Source organism: Parasteatoda tepidariorum, chromosome 9 (genome assembly GCF_982258835.1).
Source record: "Parasteatoda tepidariorum strain Cologne lab strain chromosome 9, Ptep-v5.0, whole genome shotgun sequence".
NCBI lineage: Eukaryota > Metazoa > Arthropoda > Arachnida > Araneae > Theridiidae > Parasteatoda > Parasteatoda tepidariorum.
This window is the reverse complement of record NC_141763.1, coordinates 38809180-38826279: the sequence shown is the minus strand read 5'-3', so window position 1 is coordinate 38826279 and position 17100 is coordinate 38809180. Positions and strand designations below refer to the sequence as shown.

Genomic DNA, 17100 nt, shown 5'->3' with positions numbered 1-17100 from the left:
CGAAAATTTCATTCATATTTTTTTCGCTAATAATCGTTTGCAAATCTTTTTTATTTTTTTAAAACTATAAAATACGATGTTTCTTTTTTAATAGTCTAAAATTCTATTTGCAATTTAGTAAAGAAATTTGAATAAAACATCTTATTGAATAAAAAACATTTTATTCAACGAATGTCGAGTTTTATAAAAGCATGCCTCTGATAGAATATGATTATACACCAGATTGTGCTTAGTTAATGTGATTATTTTTTAGTTTTTTCTTCTCAATAACTGATACAATTTCAATAATATACATACGTATGAATAGATTTGGAATAAAATATGTATCAATTTCTTGAATATATTTTTTATAAATATTAATAAAAATACGTAGTAAACATATTTAAGCATACCTCACATCATCGCAAATTTCTTAACATCTTATATATCGTTATATAATTTTTTAATCACCTGTCCGGAAGTGTTTCGCAGAACTATTTTACCAACTATTTAATTAAATTTTAACATTTTTAAAAATCTTATTCTTTACCCTACTACGTTTATTATTTCTTCATTAGTATACTAATAAATTTTTTAGTACTTTAATTTAGGTTTTCTTTAAGGTGAAGTTCCTTTTTAAATTATAGTCAAGTTTTTTTAAAAGAATTATTGTCTGCTAGCTAAGAATAAAACCTTGTTAAGAAATTAAAAACATTCCACTGTTTACAATTATTTAATGCAAAACAGCTGATTATTTACTAAGCATACTATTTTTTTCGAAAACGGAATATAAATCATTGATAGTCTTTTTTTTTTTTGTTTTGTTTCTTGTGACTTCAACATAGATTATCTAAAATAGTGTTGATGCTTTAGAAGTCACTACAAAGAGTCTAAAGATACCGAACATAAAAGGCTGTTGAATACGTAGCCAAAATTTTTAAGCGTCTTAAAATATCTCAGTATCTTAAATGTCGTCCTAACATCTTAGTTGTGAAATTAAATTTTTAATTTTCTGACCACGCGTGATTCAATAATTATTTCATTATATCTTTTACTCTTTCTTTATGATTACATGTAGATTTTTTTTCCGGATTATATGCTAAACTATTTTGTTTAACTTTTTTCTTTAGCACGATTCCCAAGATATTATTGTAATATAATTTGTTATCAGGAGAAATGCCTTATATTTTGTTGAGCAGGAAATAATAAAAATTGAAATTTGTAAGAAGATTCCGAAGCCTTGCCAATTTTAGAATCATCTGACTTTAAAAAAAAAATGCAATAAAAAATACGCAATTTTCGATCTTATTTTGATTAAAAATTAAAAAAAAAACGTGGCAAGAAGGCTAACATACTTTTTTCAGAAATTATGAAAACCAATTTTTCCTATATTTCGTCAAAAGAGGATAAGAATGATATTGCTCCAAGGGACCTACTCAATAATTTCGCTATTTCCAGAATGAAATCTGTTTGATCGAAACATATTTCTTTGAAAATTAAAACGAAAAAACAATTTTATCATTTATCTAAGCTTATTCCATTTATTTAATGATAGTGGTATCAAGGTTAAGGATATGCGATGGAAGCCCCATTTACTATTATACTATAAATGCATTAAATCAGGTAGCTTGAATATTTTATTTTAAGCAAATTATTTAATAATTTTAAGCAAATAAGGGTGTAAAAATAAACTCGATCAAAATACTCCGAAAGTATACCCTAAAATATATGTAGAATAAACTTTGGAATCGATATACAAAAAATACCTTTTCAAACAACTTCGAGTAGGACGGAAACGCAAACTTTTTTGAAATAGTTGTCATTGAAACTATTTAATTTCGATTCCTGGTGCTAAGGGATATTCCATTTTCACATTCGACTTTTGAAATTTAAAGCTTGCAGCAAAAAAAAAAAAAAAAAAAAAAAAAAAAATTTCATAAATTTTTTTACAAAGTAGTGAATTATTATTTTTTTCAATCAAAGAACCTGTGCCTATAGCTTATGTAAAACTTATTTTAATATCGAGTGAAATAATTTAATATGTTGTGTAACTAAATAGATAATCCTAAGAAACTGAATCGAAAATATAAAAACTTCATTGATTTAAAAAATAATTGATGATAAAATAAAAATAGACATGTTTTGAGTGTCCAATAATAAAAGTCACAAGTTATTCAAGCTTGACAAGTTTTGAGAATGGGCGATTATATTTGAACGCTCGAAACATGTCGACTTCTACTTCCCTCTTCATATTTTTTGAGGCCAGGTGAGTTTTTATCATCAATTATACCGTTTTACATTTGAGTCTTGATCATTATTTTGATAAGGATTTTACACTCGTTAAAGTAAACATAAGCATTTCTATATTTTAACAGGATTTATGTGGTCTTTGAAAACGTAATAGCATCAATATTGTAAAAGTTATATTTAACTTATTAAAATTTTGAGACCAGATATTTTGAGTTAATGAAATTAAATATTTTATCTTTTAAATTTTTGTGCCCCCATTTCAGTATCTTAAGGGTCTTACGAGCTCTGCTTAAAAAGAGAGTATCAGATATATATAAGAAAACAAAAATAATCATAGTAGCACTATTTGGGGGTAAATGTAACTTATCGCAATTGAAGAATATGCTGTGCGACATTTTATGGTGAATTTGCGAACGTAGGTTTCAGAATGTATCGAAACATGAGGATGCTATTTGCTAATCATCTTTATCCAAAGAAAACCATGTAACCTAAATATCTAGCAGAATGAAGCGATTTTTTTAAACAATGAATCATACAATATGCAACATATTATTTCAATATCTTATTCTTAAATATAACATGTTTCAATGTTTTTAAAATTCCACTGAACATTCAGCAATTCCTTGAGTTATAGAAAAAAGAAATATCGTAAATTATAGAAAACCTTGTGAATGTGTATTAGAATTACTATACAATCTGCATTTTATTTTTCAAGCATTTTTTGTTTCTTCAAACTTTCTTGCCTAGAAGACTCGATTAAATCTGTAAAAATGATTATCCTTAAAATTTTGTATATAGCTATAATAAGTTATGTCAATTTGATTTTAGTAAGAAATCCTCGAATAAATATAGCTAAAACAACATATCTAAATAATATCAGATAAAAAGTTCATGTATTTAAATTCTAAAAACTTAAAAAATCATAAATAATTTATAAATCAATTCAAATTTTCTTTTCAAAGGAGATTTAAATTTTTTTTTTTTTTTTTTTTTTTGCTTTTTGGACAGAAATCAGCTTAGAAATTGTCTATTGCCTAGAAACTTCGAGATATTTTCTATTAACAATTAATTAAACCTCTCCCAGCAATCACAGAACCTTATTTCATTTTTTTTTTTACATTCAGAGTTCTTTTACTAGGTTGCCTAGCAACCTAGTAAAATTAAGCATTAAGCTTTTGAATTAGTCAATGGGTTATCTTAAAATATTCATTTGCGCTGGTGACTTTTTTTGGCGGTTTTCTGGACTATCGCCAAATATATAAACCTTTATTGCTACCCAATTTACGACCCAATTTTTTCAAAATTTCGTCTACCCCCCCCCCCCTAATTCAAGTGTCTAGATTCCAAATATGTAAAAAAAAATATATGTTTTATCAGAGAAAGTACGTTTTTGTGTCTGATTTTGTAACTTAATTAAGTTAGCATTAATTAATTAGCATATTTGAGGTCACCCCCGGGAACCATTAAGATTGACTTTTAGTTCGTGAAAATCCGATCATTAGAACGAAAGTTATTCAGGGTGATATCTTTTTTTTTTTTTGCGGACTGTACTTATATAGGTACTAAAGAAGCCAGTTTGTATTTCGGGTCACCAAAAAGTATTTGAATCTAAGGTTTCACAGGATGCATATAAAAAATTATTCCTCTATTCATATAAAGTTAGACTATTTTAGCATTAAAAAAGCCATTTGAAAGAAATTCGGGGGTCGATGAGCGCACAGAGTAGGGACTAATCTTAACTTTTTGCACTATAATCCTATAGCATTATAATCTTAACTTTTTGCACTGTTAACTTATCAAAATTAAAAAGATAATTTTGATTAATTCCTTCAACAGAAAGGTAAATTCAAGGAATAATTATAATAGCTTTTTTAGGACAAATAAATGATATTAATGATAAATAATGACAAATAAATGAGGCATATAAATACAGCCGAAAAAATATTTTAAGCTAAATTTCATAGATCATTTTTTATCAATTTCATTATCGAACCACTCACTGATTCGAATCAGTAAGTGATTCGAAACAGTAAGTGATTCGAATCAACAAGTGATTTGAATCAGAAAGTGATTTGAATCAGAAAGTGATTTGAATTACTTTGATTCGTTTGGTCCAACTCTAGTACGACTTTTCGTATTATAAGGATTGGGATATATAGCGCATGCATGGAAAATCGGCAGCACACGCGTTTTTTAACTTCTGTAAATCATACTGGTTGATAAGTTTATTCATATGAGTACATTTGGGACAAAAATAAAAAGCTGGAAACGTAAATCATAAGCAGCAAGTATAAACAAATTGTAAACAGCTTGATGAATAGTCCTTGACTAGAAAGTGATTCATTTAGATTTTTATCGTAATCAATATAAATATCAAAATGAAGTTTTTTTGGAAAGGCCGTGAGTACTTCAGATGCCTTTTTGATAATTTAGATATTCTTTATCTGATTATATGAGTTTATTTTAATTCTTTATTATTTTTCGGAAATAATGTTATAAAAAACAACTTGAAATTTAGTTTTATGTAGCTTTTAACTTTTTGATTTTCATTACTCTTTTGCTATACAATTTATTTTTAATCCAATGGGTCGAAAGATAATTTCTACTATCAACTTTCAAAGTAAAAAGGAGGGAATAATACAAGAATTTCAAATTTGTAGTTGCAAAAAAATATTAAAACTATCTTCGAGTGAAGTAGTTGTTTGCAAATATGAGTATCCAGTAAGTGGAAAAAATTGCTACAAAATTCGCTTTTTCTTGGCTTTTCACTTATTGTATGATTTTCTATTTAAGCTAATACATAAAAAATTAAAGCTCTTTTGTTTATTTTAATAAATTTAACATTTGCTGTATTATGAAAAATTTGATACTTTTTTAATTTATTCAAAAATACTTTGACACATGAAGGGATTGATTAGTAAAAGAAGATTCTAAGTGACATTATTTGATATAAATGATATGTGTTATTGAAAGATCTTATTTTACTCTTAATGAAATAAGTTAATTTATTTTGCCAAATTTTAGAGGTATTAAATGATAGTCCTTGAGTGTGAGAGTAGAAGAAAATGCAGGGCAGATAAACAAATGATGACAACCTTAATAATTTTATCTTAATAGAATAATAAAAAGTCAAGAGTAGGAATGCTAAGACATAAACAAAAAATGCAATAACGTATGAACCTAATTTGCTCAATTTAACTAGATTGTTGTTTAGTAACCAGGGAAGATCTGCCCAGGGCAAATTTACTGCTGTCACAAATTCAATTTTAGGAAAAACGGTACATATTTTCGAAAAATATTTAAATATTTTTGAAAATATTTTCTTATTTTACCATATTTTTGTGTAGATTTTTTAATATAATTTTTAAATTTCACAAATTATGTCTAAATTTTCACAAAATAGGTACCCTTCAAAAAAAACCTAGACAGACCCCTGGTACCATCTATTCAGCTTTTTAAACATTTTACAATTAAATAAAATTGGAATAATATTAGGCTTATGAGATTAGTTAAAATAATTTTCTTAAACTATAAATAATAAAAAAATTAATATTGTATATCTAACATATAGTATATTAAATCATCTCCTCTTTTGATTCTGGTGTTTGGTATTTTAAAACAATTAGTTATATTTTCATTTTAGCTTTATTTTTAAAAAATACCATTAAAACTCCAATTGTAATAATTATTTATAAAATCAAAAATAAAAAGTTAAAATAAAAATATCTAAAATTGGAATATTAATAGTATTTTCGTCTTTTTAAAATAATTTAACTATACAGGTTTTCATGAAAATGCCACTGATAATTTCCTCCTACCATGTTTTGAGCAAATTAATTTTATTGTTGTTATAGGTTTTTATTTTTGGCATTTTTGAGTACAAAATTTAACTAGTTTTACTATTAAAACTTTGTGCATTTATTTGCATACTTTTAATGTAGTTTATTAACATTTAACTATTACTGTAAGAAGTTAACATTATCTTTTTTTTCAGCTGAAAATAATGATACCATCTTCTGCTTCAGAGACCCTTTGTCAATGGTTGTATCCAATAACTTTTGGTGGTGGATTAGTTGAAGGAGACAGCATTACAATTAATTTGATAGTCAGTGAAAAATGTTGCCTATTAGTAACATCATTATCATTTCCAAAGGTATAGTATTTAAACATTTTTCTAATGAGTGAAGTCTTTAAATTTGTACGACAATAATTGACAAAGTGTTAAAAGAGAAGAAAAAATAATTTAATTTCATCTATCTATAAGGTTTAGTTGCTAATTGTACCAGAAAATAATTTTTTTTTTGTGTGCATTAATGTTAAATCTATAAAATTTATCGTTGATAGTTTAATAATTAGATAAACAAAGCAAGGGAAATGTTTCTCTTTTTATTTCTTATGTGCTTTTAAATGTCCCCAATTTTATCTATAATAGTATTATTTTTTTTATTCTAACAAATGAGAAGTATAAGTCTAACAAATAAGAAGTTAAGTTAATCTAACTCAATCTAACCATGAGAAATAGTTGGTTCTTTCATTATAAAGAACATGAACCCATGTTTTTTGTTTTAAAAAAAATTGTTATTAGTTACATAAACATAGCTTTGATTGGAAGGGAGAGAAACCAATGCTCAAACAAGGTTCCAACTAAAATGGTTATAGTTAAATAACTAGTTAACTTTTTTTTCTTTATTGGCACTACAGCCCAGGGTGAGCCTTAGCCTGCCGTACAATGTTTTTCCAGACTGCCCTGTCCCTGACCTTTCATTTGGAGATCTTTAAATCATTCAAGACATCAACCACCCACCTTTATTTTGGTCTGCCTCTTGCACATGAGCTTCCTATGCAAGATCTTTTTTTAAATACCCCCCTTTTATAAAACCTTCATTATCAATAAAATCAGACTAAAAATATCACATCTTAAAAAATATACTTATAGAGCACATTGTGTAAGATTTTTTTAAAATTAATTCTTTAAAAAATTCAAATTACAATTTAATTCATGCTAACTCTGTCCATATATATTGCTTTTTAACACAGCTTTATAAATTATATCATAAATATGTATAATTATTCTAGCTATTTATTTCATTGATAATTTTACAGTAGAGCGCCGATTATCCGAACGTCCAATTATCCCAACCATGTCCGAATTCCGTTCTTTTTTAAATTTTTTTTTTTTTAAGTTAAGAATAATTTTTAACTTATCGCCAATTTTTCTAAATTTAGAAGAATAAATAATATCCACTACATCTGAAGACCATATTTAATTTACAACTTTTTTTAGCAGTTTTCTTATAGTAGCCAATACATACATGTATTGTTATACAGTTAAACTTACATACCCCTTTAGCCCTCTTCAACTGAAAATTATCTTCCAAGAATGCGAGCTTCAAATTTACAGTCTACAATGGTTGGAATGAGGAAGGAGTTTATGAATAGATATGCGCTGAAGTTCTACAATTGGGAGATGGGTACTTGTCCCATATGGTTAATGATTAGTGATTACAGTGCTTGGAATCCTAAATCTTGGAATAAAATTCTTAACAAAAAAATAAACGAAACAGAAGTTTCTGACCTAGTAGATCTTCCCGGTGAGAAGATGCCAGGTTATACAGCAGAAGAAATAAATTACTGGTGTCGAGACACTGAAAACGACCCAGGATTTCAAATTTTAAATGATGATGAAATTGTTGCTGAAATTTTGAATGAAAATCGGAATTCCACAGACGAAAAGAGGAAGAAGTAGGTGATCAAATTCAAGATAATGAACCTTCTCATATAGAAGCATGCAATTCATTAGATATTGCAATGAATTGGCTAGAACTTCAAAATGATGTTGATCCAGTTCAGTTGATTTATTTAAAAAGAATAAGGGATATGGTTGCTCGAAAAAGAGCATCTTCTTTGAAACAAAAGTCTTTGCTGGCTTTCTGTTGCAATGGAAAATAAAACAAAATGTGGTAAAATCAGTAATTGATAAAAAAAAATTATAAAAAGCTAAACTATGATAAAAAATAATTCAAAATGAAAAGTTAAAAATAAATAAAAAATATTTAAAAATTGAAAAAAAAAAAAACTTTTAAGCGCGCCAGAGCTATTTTAGATAGTACTGCCAGTCCTAAGCCTAGAAAAAGTGTAAAAGGAAGTTAGTGCATAAATAATAATCATTTAAACTAGATTTTAAACAACTTTCCAACTATCCGAACTTTTCATTATCCGAACCACATTCGGTCCCGAGCAGTTCAGATAATTGGCGCTCTAATGTTATTTTTAAACTGTGTGAATATTTAATTTAGGTCTATCGATGCGAAAATAACATAGAAAGCCAACAATTTCTGAAATGTGATGTTGAAGCTGATGCCTTACTTTGTGTTCTACCCGATCCCCTTGTATGTTATGAAAAAGCATTGTATCTTCAAACACAAACATTCCATTTAGCAGATGATGCAAATTTAGTTTTGCTTGATTGGTTTACATCTGGTCGATATGAGAGAGGAGAAAGATGGCAGTTTTCAAGGTAATACGATAAAATATAATAAAGTACATGAATTCTGATATTCTCTCTCTTTAGCATTAATTTAAAAATAATGTCAGTTTTGGCTTGAAAGTATGCACTTTTAGTTAACTTTTTTTGTTGTAAAATGCATCTAAATAATTAAAATGAATTTTATGTCATGAGGTCAAATAGTTGGGCTGGCAATAAGCTCACCTCTGGGAAGAGTAAATATCGACAATGTCAACCTTCATCTATGAAAACGCACCCCAACATAGAATCGAGTTAACATGTCTTATATACTAGGGAATTGAAATTGTATTTTTGTAGTGGTAAATACAGTACTCCTCCACCAGAATTTCATCTGTGATAGAATTTGATTAATAGTTGATTCATTGCTGTTTTGTGAGAAGCTGGGAGAGCTGTATTAAGATCACGGTTGCTCGTGTGCTGTCTTTAACATTCGGGTGTATGATGGAAGTTTTGTTTCTTCATCAGTAGCCGCCAATATTCGTATACTGTTATACAGGAATGTTCATTTAGGCTATTAATGAATGAATTGAACAATTAAGTTTCCAGGAAATAATGTACAAATCGTTGAATGTAAATTTAGATTTTATTAAGCATAATTTGTGATTTAGACAATGGCCATTTCATCATCTAAAAATAAGAAATCCCTTAAAGGGATGAAATCAGAATACTCTCTATTGAAAGATCATACAGCCAGAATATCATTTCTGACGGTTAGAAAATTGAGACTGGAGAGGCCCCAAAGGGCTCCCAGCCTCCACAAATTTGAAATTAAAAGTGAATATAATTATTCTCAACGGACAGAGAAAGTATGGGTAGGAGATCCAAAATTGGCAATTTATCCTAATATACCATAGCTAAAACAAAGCCAACTAGCATATCAACATGGGTTTAAAAGAACACCTTGGCGATCACGAGTCACCAACAAATTTATGAGAATTATTACAACCATGCAACCGAAACATTTAGCCGTTGGAAATTTAGAATAAAAAGTTATAAATAGATTTTTGTTTTCGATTAGAGGCGACAGTGAATTTATAAGTCTGCTTTAGTAATGAAATAAAAAAAAAGTATCCGTTACATTGATCTAGAAGAGAAGAAATAAATATTTTGTGTTTGTTTAAAAAGATTAAGTTTTTGATTTATTTTAAATATAATTCTTCTATTAATAAAAAATAAGCTTAAGTAATGAAAGATATTTTTAAAAGATAGGAAATAAATATGTAATGCCAATTGTGGCATCACAGGGTGTATACGTTCTGTGTAATTGAGACTGAGAAGCAACAGAGTGTTCAATGCGGACCATCCGTCGAAGTAGGCGTGTTCAAATCAAAGTGGGAGTTACAGTTAAGATAGGCGTGTTCATTTCGAAGTGGGAGTTTCTGTCAATGTAGACATGTTTGAAGTTCACCAATGTGAAAACAGTTGATATCGACAATGTCAACCTTCATCTATGAAAAATTATAGAATTGAGTTAACAACATAGAATTCAGTTAACATGTCTTATATCTAGGGAATTGAAATTGTATTTTTGTAGTGGTAGATACACTACAAACTCTATGTTTTTTTGTTCTAGTCATTCATGTTATCCATAAGCTACTCTTTTTGAGCTTTATCATAATATGATCCAGCAAACCAAATAATTTATTTCTTAAATAAGATTTATTTGTTTAAGGTTATCTCACTTATTAACTTGTATGAACCTTTGTTATTGTTTCATTATAATCTAAAACAGGGCCAAGCTAGGGATGAAAGGCATGCTTTAAAAGGTAAATTATTTTAGATCATATCAGAAATGTTTTATGCATTGATTTCGTTATTTATATAACTTATAAGAAGTCTTTAATATTTATTAAAGGGTAACTTTTTTATGTTTAACTTTCATACTTTTCCTTTCATGATTGACCTAGTAAACAACATAATCTAAACTTCAAATGTATTCTGAGAAATTATATAATTACTATTGTGAATGCATAATGTTATCTTAAAAATTCATAACAAAAAGTTTTTTAATATAGAAATTTTTTTTCCAACACATAATGGTTAGAACAGTTTTAATCACCCCATAAATATATTGTATAATCACATACAAAGATAAAAATATGATTTTTACTTATTATCTAAAATTCCTGAAATAAAAATGGTTGCCAAAGTAGAAAAGCACAACCTGCCGCCCTCGAATGGTCAATGTCCGACCCCCCAGTTTGGAAAAAGTATGTAACTAGCATAAGAAATTCTATAACTGTTTTTTTTTTTCAAACAAGTTTTAAGAAACTTTAAAAAAAAAGTTACATTAGAATTCCCAAAAGTCAAAGTAGTAGTTCAAGGTGTCGAAGTATTTAAAAACCCTTTTAAAGAAAGTCCAAATTAAATTTACGCTTCTAGATTTTTGTTCTATTTGAAATATATTGAGATCTTAATGTTAGATTTATTTATTTCTTAATAATATAAATTAAGTAGTTTTTAAAAAGTTGCTATAAAAGATAGGAATGCTTAGGAAAAAATGTTACTTAATGATTAAAACCTTAAGCTAAACAGTATCGATAACTTTATTTGCAAAGAATATGGTTGTTGAACTCTTTGTCACATCAACCAACTTGCTTAAAGGTTTGGTGACTATCTGATTAGCTATCACTTCTCTTGCATAAATACTATTTTATTGAGAATATAGAAATTATACTCATGGTTGCCATCATTTGAACAACAGTAAGATGGGTATTTACAAAAGTAAAAAGGAGCATTGTGTTCATGATGCAGAACACTTTTTAAACTTGAGCGAAATAATTAAGCAAAACAAAACTCTATTAATAAAAATTAAATGATTTCAATACATTTATTTAATAATAGAAAGTCTTTACAGCTAAAGCACATTTGAACAGAACTAATAACAAATATATGAAATGAAAAATTTTCAGAAAATCAGAGTTATTACATTCAAAATATTTAATAAAAATCATGTTTAAAACATGATTTTTATACAGTAGATAAACACAAAAATGAACGTTTGTAATGATGTGGATATGAATGTGGATAATTTTTTTTCAATGATTTCTTTTCATTTTTTTAAAAATGAATTTATGTTTTAATATTTTTTTAACATCAAATATAAAAAATTTTAATTTAAAGAAAAATATTGAATGCAGGACAAATGACACATTCAGCTGTGTTTCAAAATTTTGCGAAGTTGACAAATCTATTGTTTTAATCCCTTTTTGTTTTTAGATTAAAAACAGTTTCGACTATTTACATAAATGGACAGCTATCATTCAGAGAAGCTCAAGATATAAGAAACACACCACTGGTTAGCATTGAAAGTTCAATGAAGGCTTATAATATCATAGGAACTTGTATGATAATTGGGCCTGGTTTAAACTCCCTCTCAAGCTGTATTCTTTCAAGTATAGGAAGATGTAACAGTTATGGTGAGATCATTTCCAGACACTTTTTTATTTTTATCTACATGTTAAGTGAGGAATAAGTTTCCCATTTCACAAACCTCTTGAATGCTTTCTTTTATTCGGCAGATAATTCATAAATTTTAATTTAAAAATTGAACAATTGGTCTTGTTATAATAACCATAAACATATCTTCAATGAAATAAATCAGAAGACTAAACAGTTACTTAATGATGTGAAAACATGTAGAGCCAGCCTACAACTCAATTGACTTTTTAAAGATATTGACCCTTTGAGTTAGCAGAAACAACAATGTATCATATTTTTAACTCATCAGTAAATAAATGTGTTGCCTTTGTTTTCTTTAATTTGACAAACGCAGATTAAAACAGATAAAATGAGAGCCCCAATGACTCAGTGATTTAAGGCAGGCTGTCATCGTTAAGGAGTGGGATTTGATTCTCAGTAGTTTATACATAAGGATGATCACAATCATGCTCTTGGCAGGATTGCAAAAAATCCCAATATTTTCCGAAAAAGGCCAGGCTGGCTGGTTTTTTATTCAAAAGACCTGCTTTCATTTAAAAAAGGCTAGTTTTTATTTGCTTTTATAATATTCTATATCTTACAATCCAAATTAACATTCATGTATTTAAATTTATTTTATTGATGACTAAGTAAAATAATATCAGTACAATGTTATTTCATTAAATTTACTTTCTTTTAAGGGTATTTTTTCCATAAATAGATAAAATATTATTTGATTTTAATGACATAATTGCTTTCCATATTTGCTTCAAAACCAGACAGTATTGTCCAAAATTGCTCGACCCTATATCAGTCACGGTTTAATTCATCTTAATTGTGCTTTACATTGATTCAAATTAATCATTTTTTTTTTAAATTGAGCTTAATCTTCCATAAATTAGGCATTTTCTATAAATTTGTACATGATTTGTTCAAACTAATTAATATATTTTGCATTAAAAGTTGGACAAATGGTAATTATAGTTAATTTTGTATTATTCATATATTTACGGTGCAAAAGAGAATTTGATTTCTAATTGTAGTTTAAAATTCTTCTTCTTAATGCTATTAAGGTTAAAGCTGTTGTTTATAAACTGTTTCAAAGGTGTAAAGTTGCTACTCCAAATTATTCCAAGCATGCAATCACATCAATGTAGTTCTCAAAAATTTTATGTTATTATAGTTTTTGAAAAATATTAGTTCTAATTAAAGCCGGCTTTTTTGATTTGGTAAAAATTCGACAACTCTGGCTGTTGGTCACAAAACTGTGAAGCCTTAACTTACGTGACCCCTCTGACACACAATGGGCAGTTGCAGAAATGTTTTACTTTTAAATAAGAAATATTCAGTTGATTTTTAGTGTACATGTTCAATTTAGAAATGAAAACAAAATTTTTTTGTTTCAAGAATTTAACTTCCTTTTTAAAAATTTAAGAATCCTTGGAATGAAGGTGATTTTAATCGACAGAGGGCTCTGTCCCATATTTACAAACTTATTATCAATAAATATTATAGGGTATTTCAGAATTTTTCACCTCTGTTGGAAAAAAGGCATGTTTATTCAGGACGTACGTTTTTGTGTCTGATTTCGTAACTTAAAATATCCCCTGCACTAGTTAATTAGCATATTTGAAATCAGCCTCTCGAACTATTAAGAATGAGCCCTTGTATGTAAAGATCCAATAATTAGATAAAAAATTATTTAGTTATCCATTTTTTATTTTGCGCACTGTACATAAAAACATTGATCTTTATGGTTTTTAGGCAGGATTCACAAAAACCCAGGTTAGTAATAAAAAAATTCAGCCCATATGGGTTTTTTCATGAAAACCCTCAATTTCGCCTGAAGATTAATGAGTATTTTCTAGTATATTTTACATGTATACTTATATAAATGAAATACAAATAATAAGATATATTGCATGATGGTATATTGATTATTACCAAAGGTATTAAGAAAAGAAATGGTTATGAAAATAACTATTTCAATCATTTTTGTGGAGTCTAAATGCATAATGAAGTTACTGAAATGATTCTTTGTAAAATGTAAAGCTTAAGTTACGTGATTAGTTTCAAATTATATAAAATCACATAATTTGCTTTAAAATTAATAAATGGGATTTTTAGAAGCTTTGTAAACATTTATGAAATGAAATGCCCTTATCTTTCTGTTGCACCTGTTATGTTCATTTGTATTTTTTAATGTATGAATTCTTTATATGGATTGTACAAAAAATTGCATTGTATCCCTTACATCGTACAAAAAATTATTGACTTTATCATTATTATACACTTGCTTTTGAAATGAATGAGAAACGATAAAAAATGTACAATTTTAATGAACAACCAATATAATAAAAAATACGAATTCACATTTCATTAATAAATAATCTCCTCTTACATAGTAGAAATGAGTTTCGCTTTTGGAGGCCTGAGCCAGATTTACGTAACCTTAACAAGGAAATTAGTCATTAAAACCTTATCAGAATTAATAAATTTAACAATTTTTATACTCAATAGCTATACCAAATCTTTGTTTAAAAGTAGTAAAAAGGTATATGAAATTTTTTTTCAGTGAACGAGTCTGTCTTGTCTCTGCTGTGCAATTGAAAAGTGGCTTGACAACTACTTTTTTCCTATTGCTATGAATGCCAAAATAAAATTTTATAAAACTGATAAAACAAAATTTTTTATGCAATATGTAGCTTATCATACATAGATGCCAAATATATAGAAATCTCAATTGAGAATTTTTTATTGCTTACTATCATTTTTTAATTGCAGGGCAGATTTCTAGTATCCAGTCTTACTCCGAGAGCAGGGGTTATCAAAACAAGAACAGTGCTACGATTGTACAATCCATGTTTGTTAGTGTATGAATCTTTAGTAGACACATAATAAAGTTTACTAAAATTTATTTTTGTAACTGTAATGACCAATAAATAAGATCAACTTAAAAACAAAAGAACAGAGAGTTGACATAGCAAGGGTCTGCCCAGGCCGAATTTACTACCGTTTAGTAGTACTTTTACAAATTCTATTTTAGGTAAAACGGTAGTATCACAAAACTTTTTCTTAAAATTTTATTTTTGTATCCCTTAAGAAATGATAAATCTATATTTTTACCATGTTTTTGTGTTGATTTTTTAATTCTTCACAAATTATGTCTAAATTTTTACAAAATAGGTACCTTTCAGAAAAACCTAGACAGACCCCTGCATAGTAACACGAATTACATGGACTCCATGAAATGATCAAGAACATTAGGCCGATAGGGTGGGTCCTTCTTCTTTACTAGTAAAGTGCAATTCAGAATTCGTTCACTAGAAAACAGATTGAGGTACATGGTTTTATCCTACTCTTTCGTATCTAGTACAGGTATTAATGTTCTAAAAATAATTTTTAACTTAATACTTTGTACACTAAAATATGCACTTCAATATTTTTTTTATAAAAAATTTTTTTATCAGTGCATTAGATATATCTAACAAATTTAGAGACTGTAAAGTTGGGAGAATCGCAGTTTATATAATTTTATTTTTCAGATCTTCTACTGTATTTAATTATTGACATGCATATTTTTAGAACAAATTTGTCAAATTTCAATAATTAATATTGATTGTCAGTACTATGCCCAGGCTATTTTACAACTTAATTCTTTACTCACTTTGAAAATCTGTTTATTTTTAAATACTGATATGCTAAACTGATTTTTAGCTTTTCTATGTTGTTTGCTACAGAAGTAATTTTAAAATCATTAACTTTTAACATTTTTTAGGTGAGAAGTCTTGTAAAAACATACTGATTTCTGCAAGTCCTCTATGTTTGAACGAGACATCTAAGCCGTGTGGCTGTATCGTTAGATTTGCATCTGAATCAGTAAGCGATGTATGTTTCATTGATTTTTATGAATGATTTGTAACAATTAATACATTGAGAATAAGACATAATATGAATTTTTTTCCCAACAGGCTATCAAAAAAATTGAAGAGATACTTCAGCCATTATATGAAATTATTGGAGATAACCCCTTCATAAAAAAATAAATATACTTATGCATTGATTTGTGTATATTTCTTAATATCTCATGCTACTTGTATCAATAAAATATATTAGACCTTTTTTGTTTTTATATTCTGTCAGATCCAGGGATGAGTGTGGTCAGAAAGCAAAATGGAGGAAAATCCAAAATTTTTCAAAAGGAAAAAATTACATGAAAAAGATACAAAAAAGGGGCGATTTAGTCATTATAAAAATACAATCAAATATTTCCCATGAGAGACAAATTAGACGTAAATTATTTAGAAATTTTATTATTTAATACTTTGTTTTCAATACATTTTCTAGTAATGTTATATAAAAAAAATAATTCTTGTATTTTGTGTAAATAATTCTTGTATCTTGTGTAAAAAAACGAACAACAAATATTTAGCTTAAGTATTTACTCAAATAGAGTACTTTACACAAAATAGTAATTTTATAAAGTGTATTTTAAACCAAGAAGTAACTATTATAGAAGAGGAAGAGACAAAAGAAATATTATATTTTATTGACCAATAAGACAGAAAAATGCCAAATTATTAAAATCTATTAATATTATAATCATAAAACCCACCATTCAAAGCATTTCTAGTCTTAAATAAATTCAATATTTTGAAAGGAAAGCAACAATTGCCTTTTTAATGCCTCTTGAGAAAGTTTTCTTTCATAACACTGCTTAGAATTGTGCATCTTAACTACCATCTAACTTTCCAGTTTTAGTTATCATAGTACAGGGATGGGCAAACTTTTTTGGTCGAGGGCCAAAAAATCAACAAAAAAAAGTTAGGTGTGCTAAGAACTTAAAAAAAAAAAAAGAACGATGTACAAGTTTAATTTAAATATTTAATGAGATGAATGAAATTGTGATTTCATTTTTAAAAGTT

General features: G+C 27.4%; 1 protein-coding gene across 4 annotated transcripts; it reads left to right on the top strand.

The window, feature by feature from the left end:
• The first annotated feature begins 4384 nt into the window (after nt 1-4384).
• Nucleotides 4385-16297, top strand: LOC107443102 (uncharacterized). 4 transcript variants are annotated; one of them, XR_011637963.2, is made up of 7 exons: nt 4526-4950; nt 6224-6382; nt 8526-8746; nt 11975-12174; nt 15362-15515; nt 15954-16063; nt 16147-16238. XR_011637963.2 is itself a non-coding variant. In XM_071186646.2 (6 exons), the coding sequence occupies exons 2-6, from the start codon at nt 6233-6235 to the stop codon at nt 16219-16221; spliced, it is 756 nt and encodes a 251-aa protein (XP_071042747.1). In that variant the 5' UTR covers nt 4385-4629; nt 6224-6232; the 3' UTR covers nt 16222-16297. The 4 variants fall into 4 exon arrangements, 3 of the variants coding, with proteins under 3 accessions (XP_071042747.1, XP_015912347.1, XP_087007747.1); XM_071186646.2 differs by lacking the exon at nt 15362-15515 and having other exon boundaries at nt 4385-4629; nt 16147-16297; XM_016056861.5 differs by lacking the exon at nt 15362-15515 and having other exon boundaries at nt 4522-4950; nt 16147-16297.
• Nucleotides 16298-17100: the final 803 nt, after the last annotated feature.

Coding starts and splice junctions, on each gene's coding strand:
- LOC107443102 (XM_016056861.5), top strand. CDS start 4,813: ATGGGTCGAAAGATAATTTCTACTATCAACTTTCAAAGTAAAAAGGAG. Junction 6,383..8,525: donor CATCATTATCATTTCCAAAG/GTATAGTATTTA, acceptor TATTTAATTTAG/GTCTATCGATGCGAAAATAA. Junction 8,747..11,974: donor GAAAGATGGCAGTTTTCAAG/GTAATACGATAA, acceptor TTTTGTTTTTAG/ATTAAAAACAGTTTCGACTA.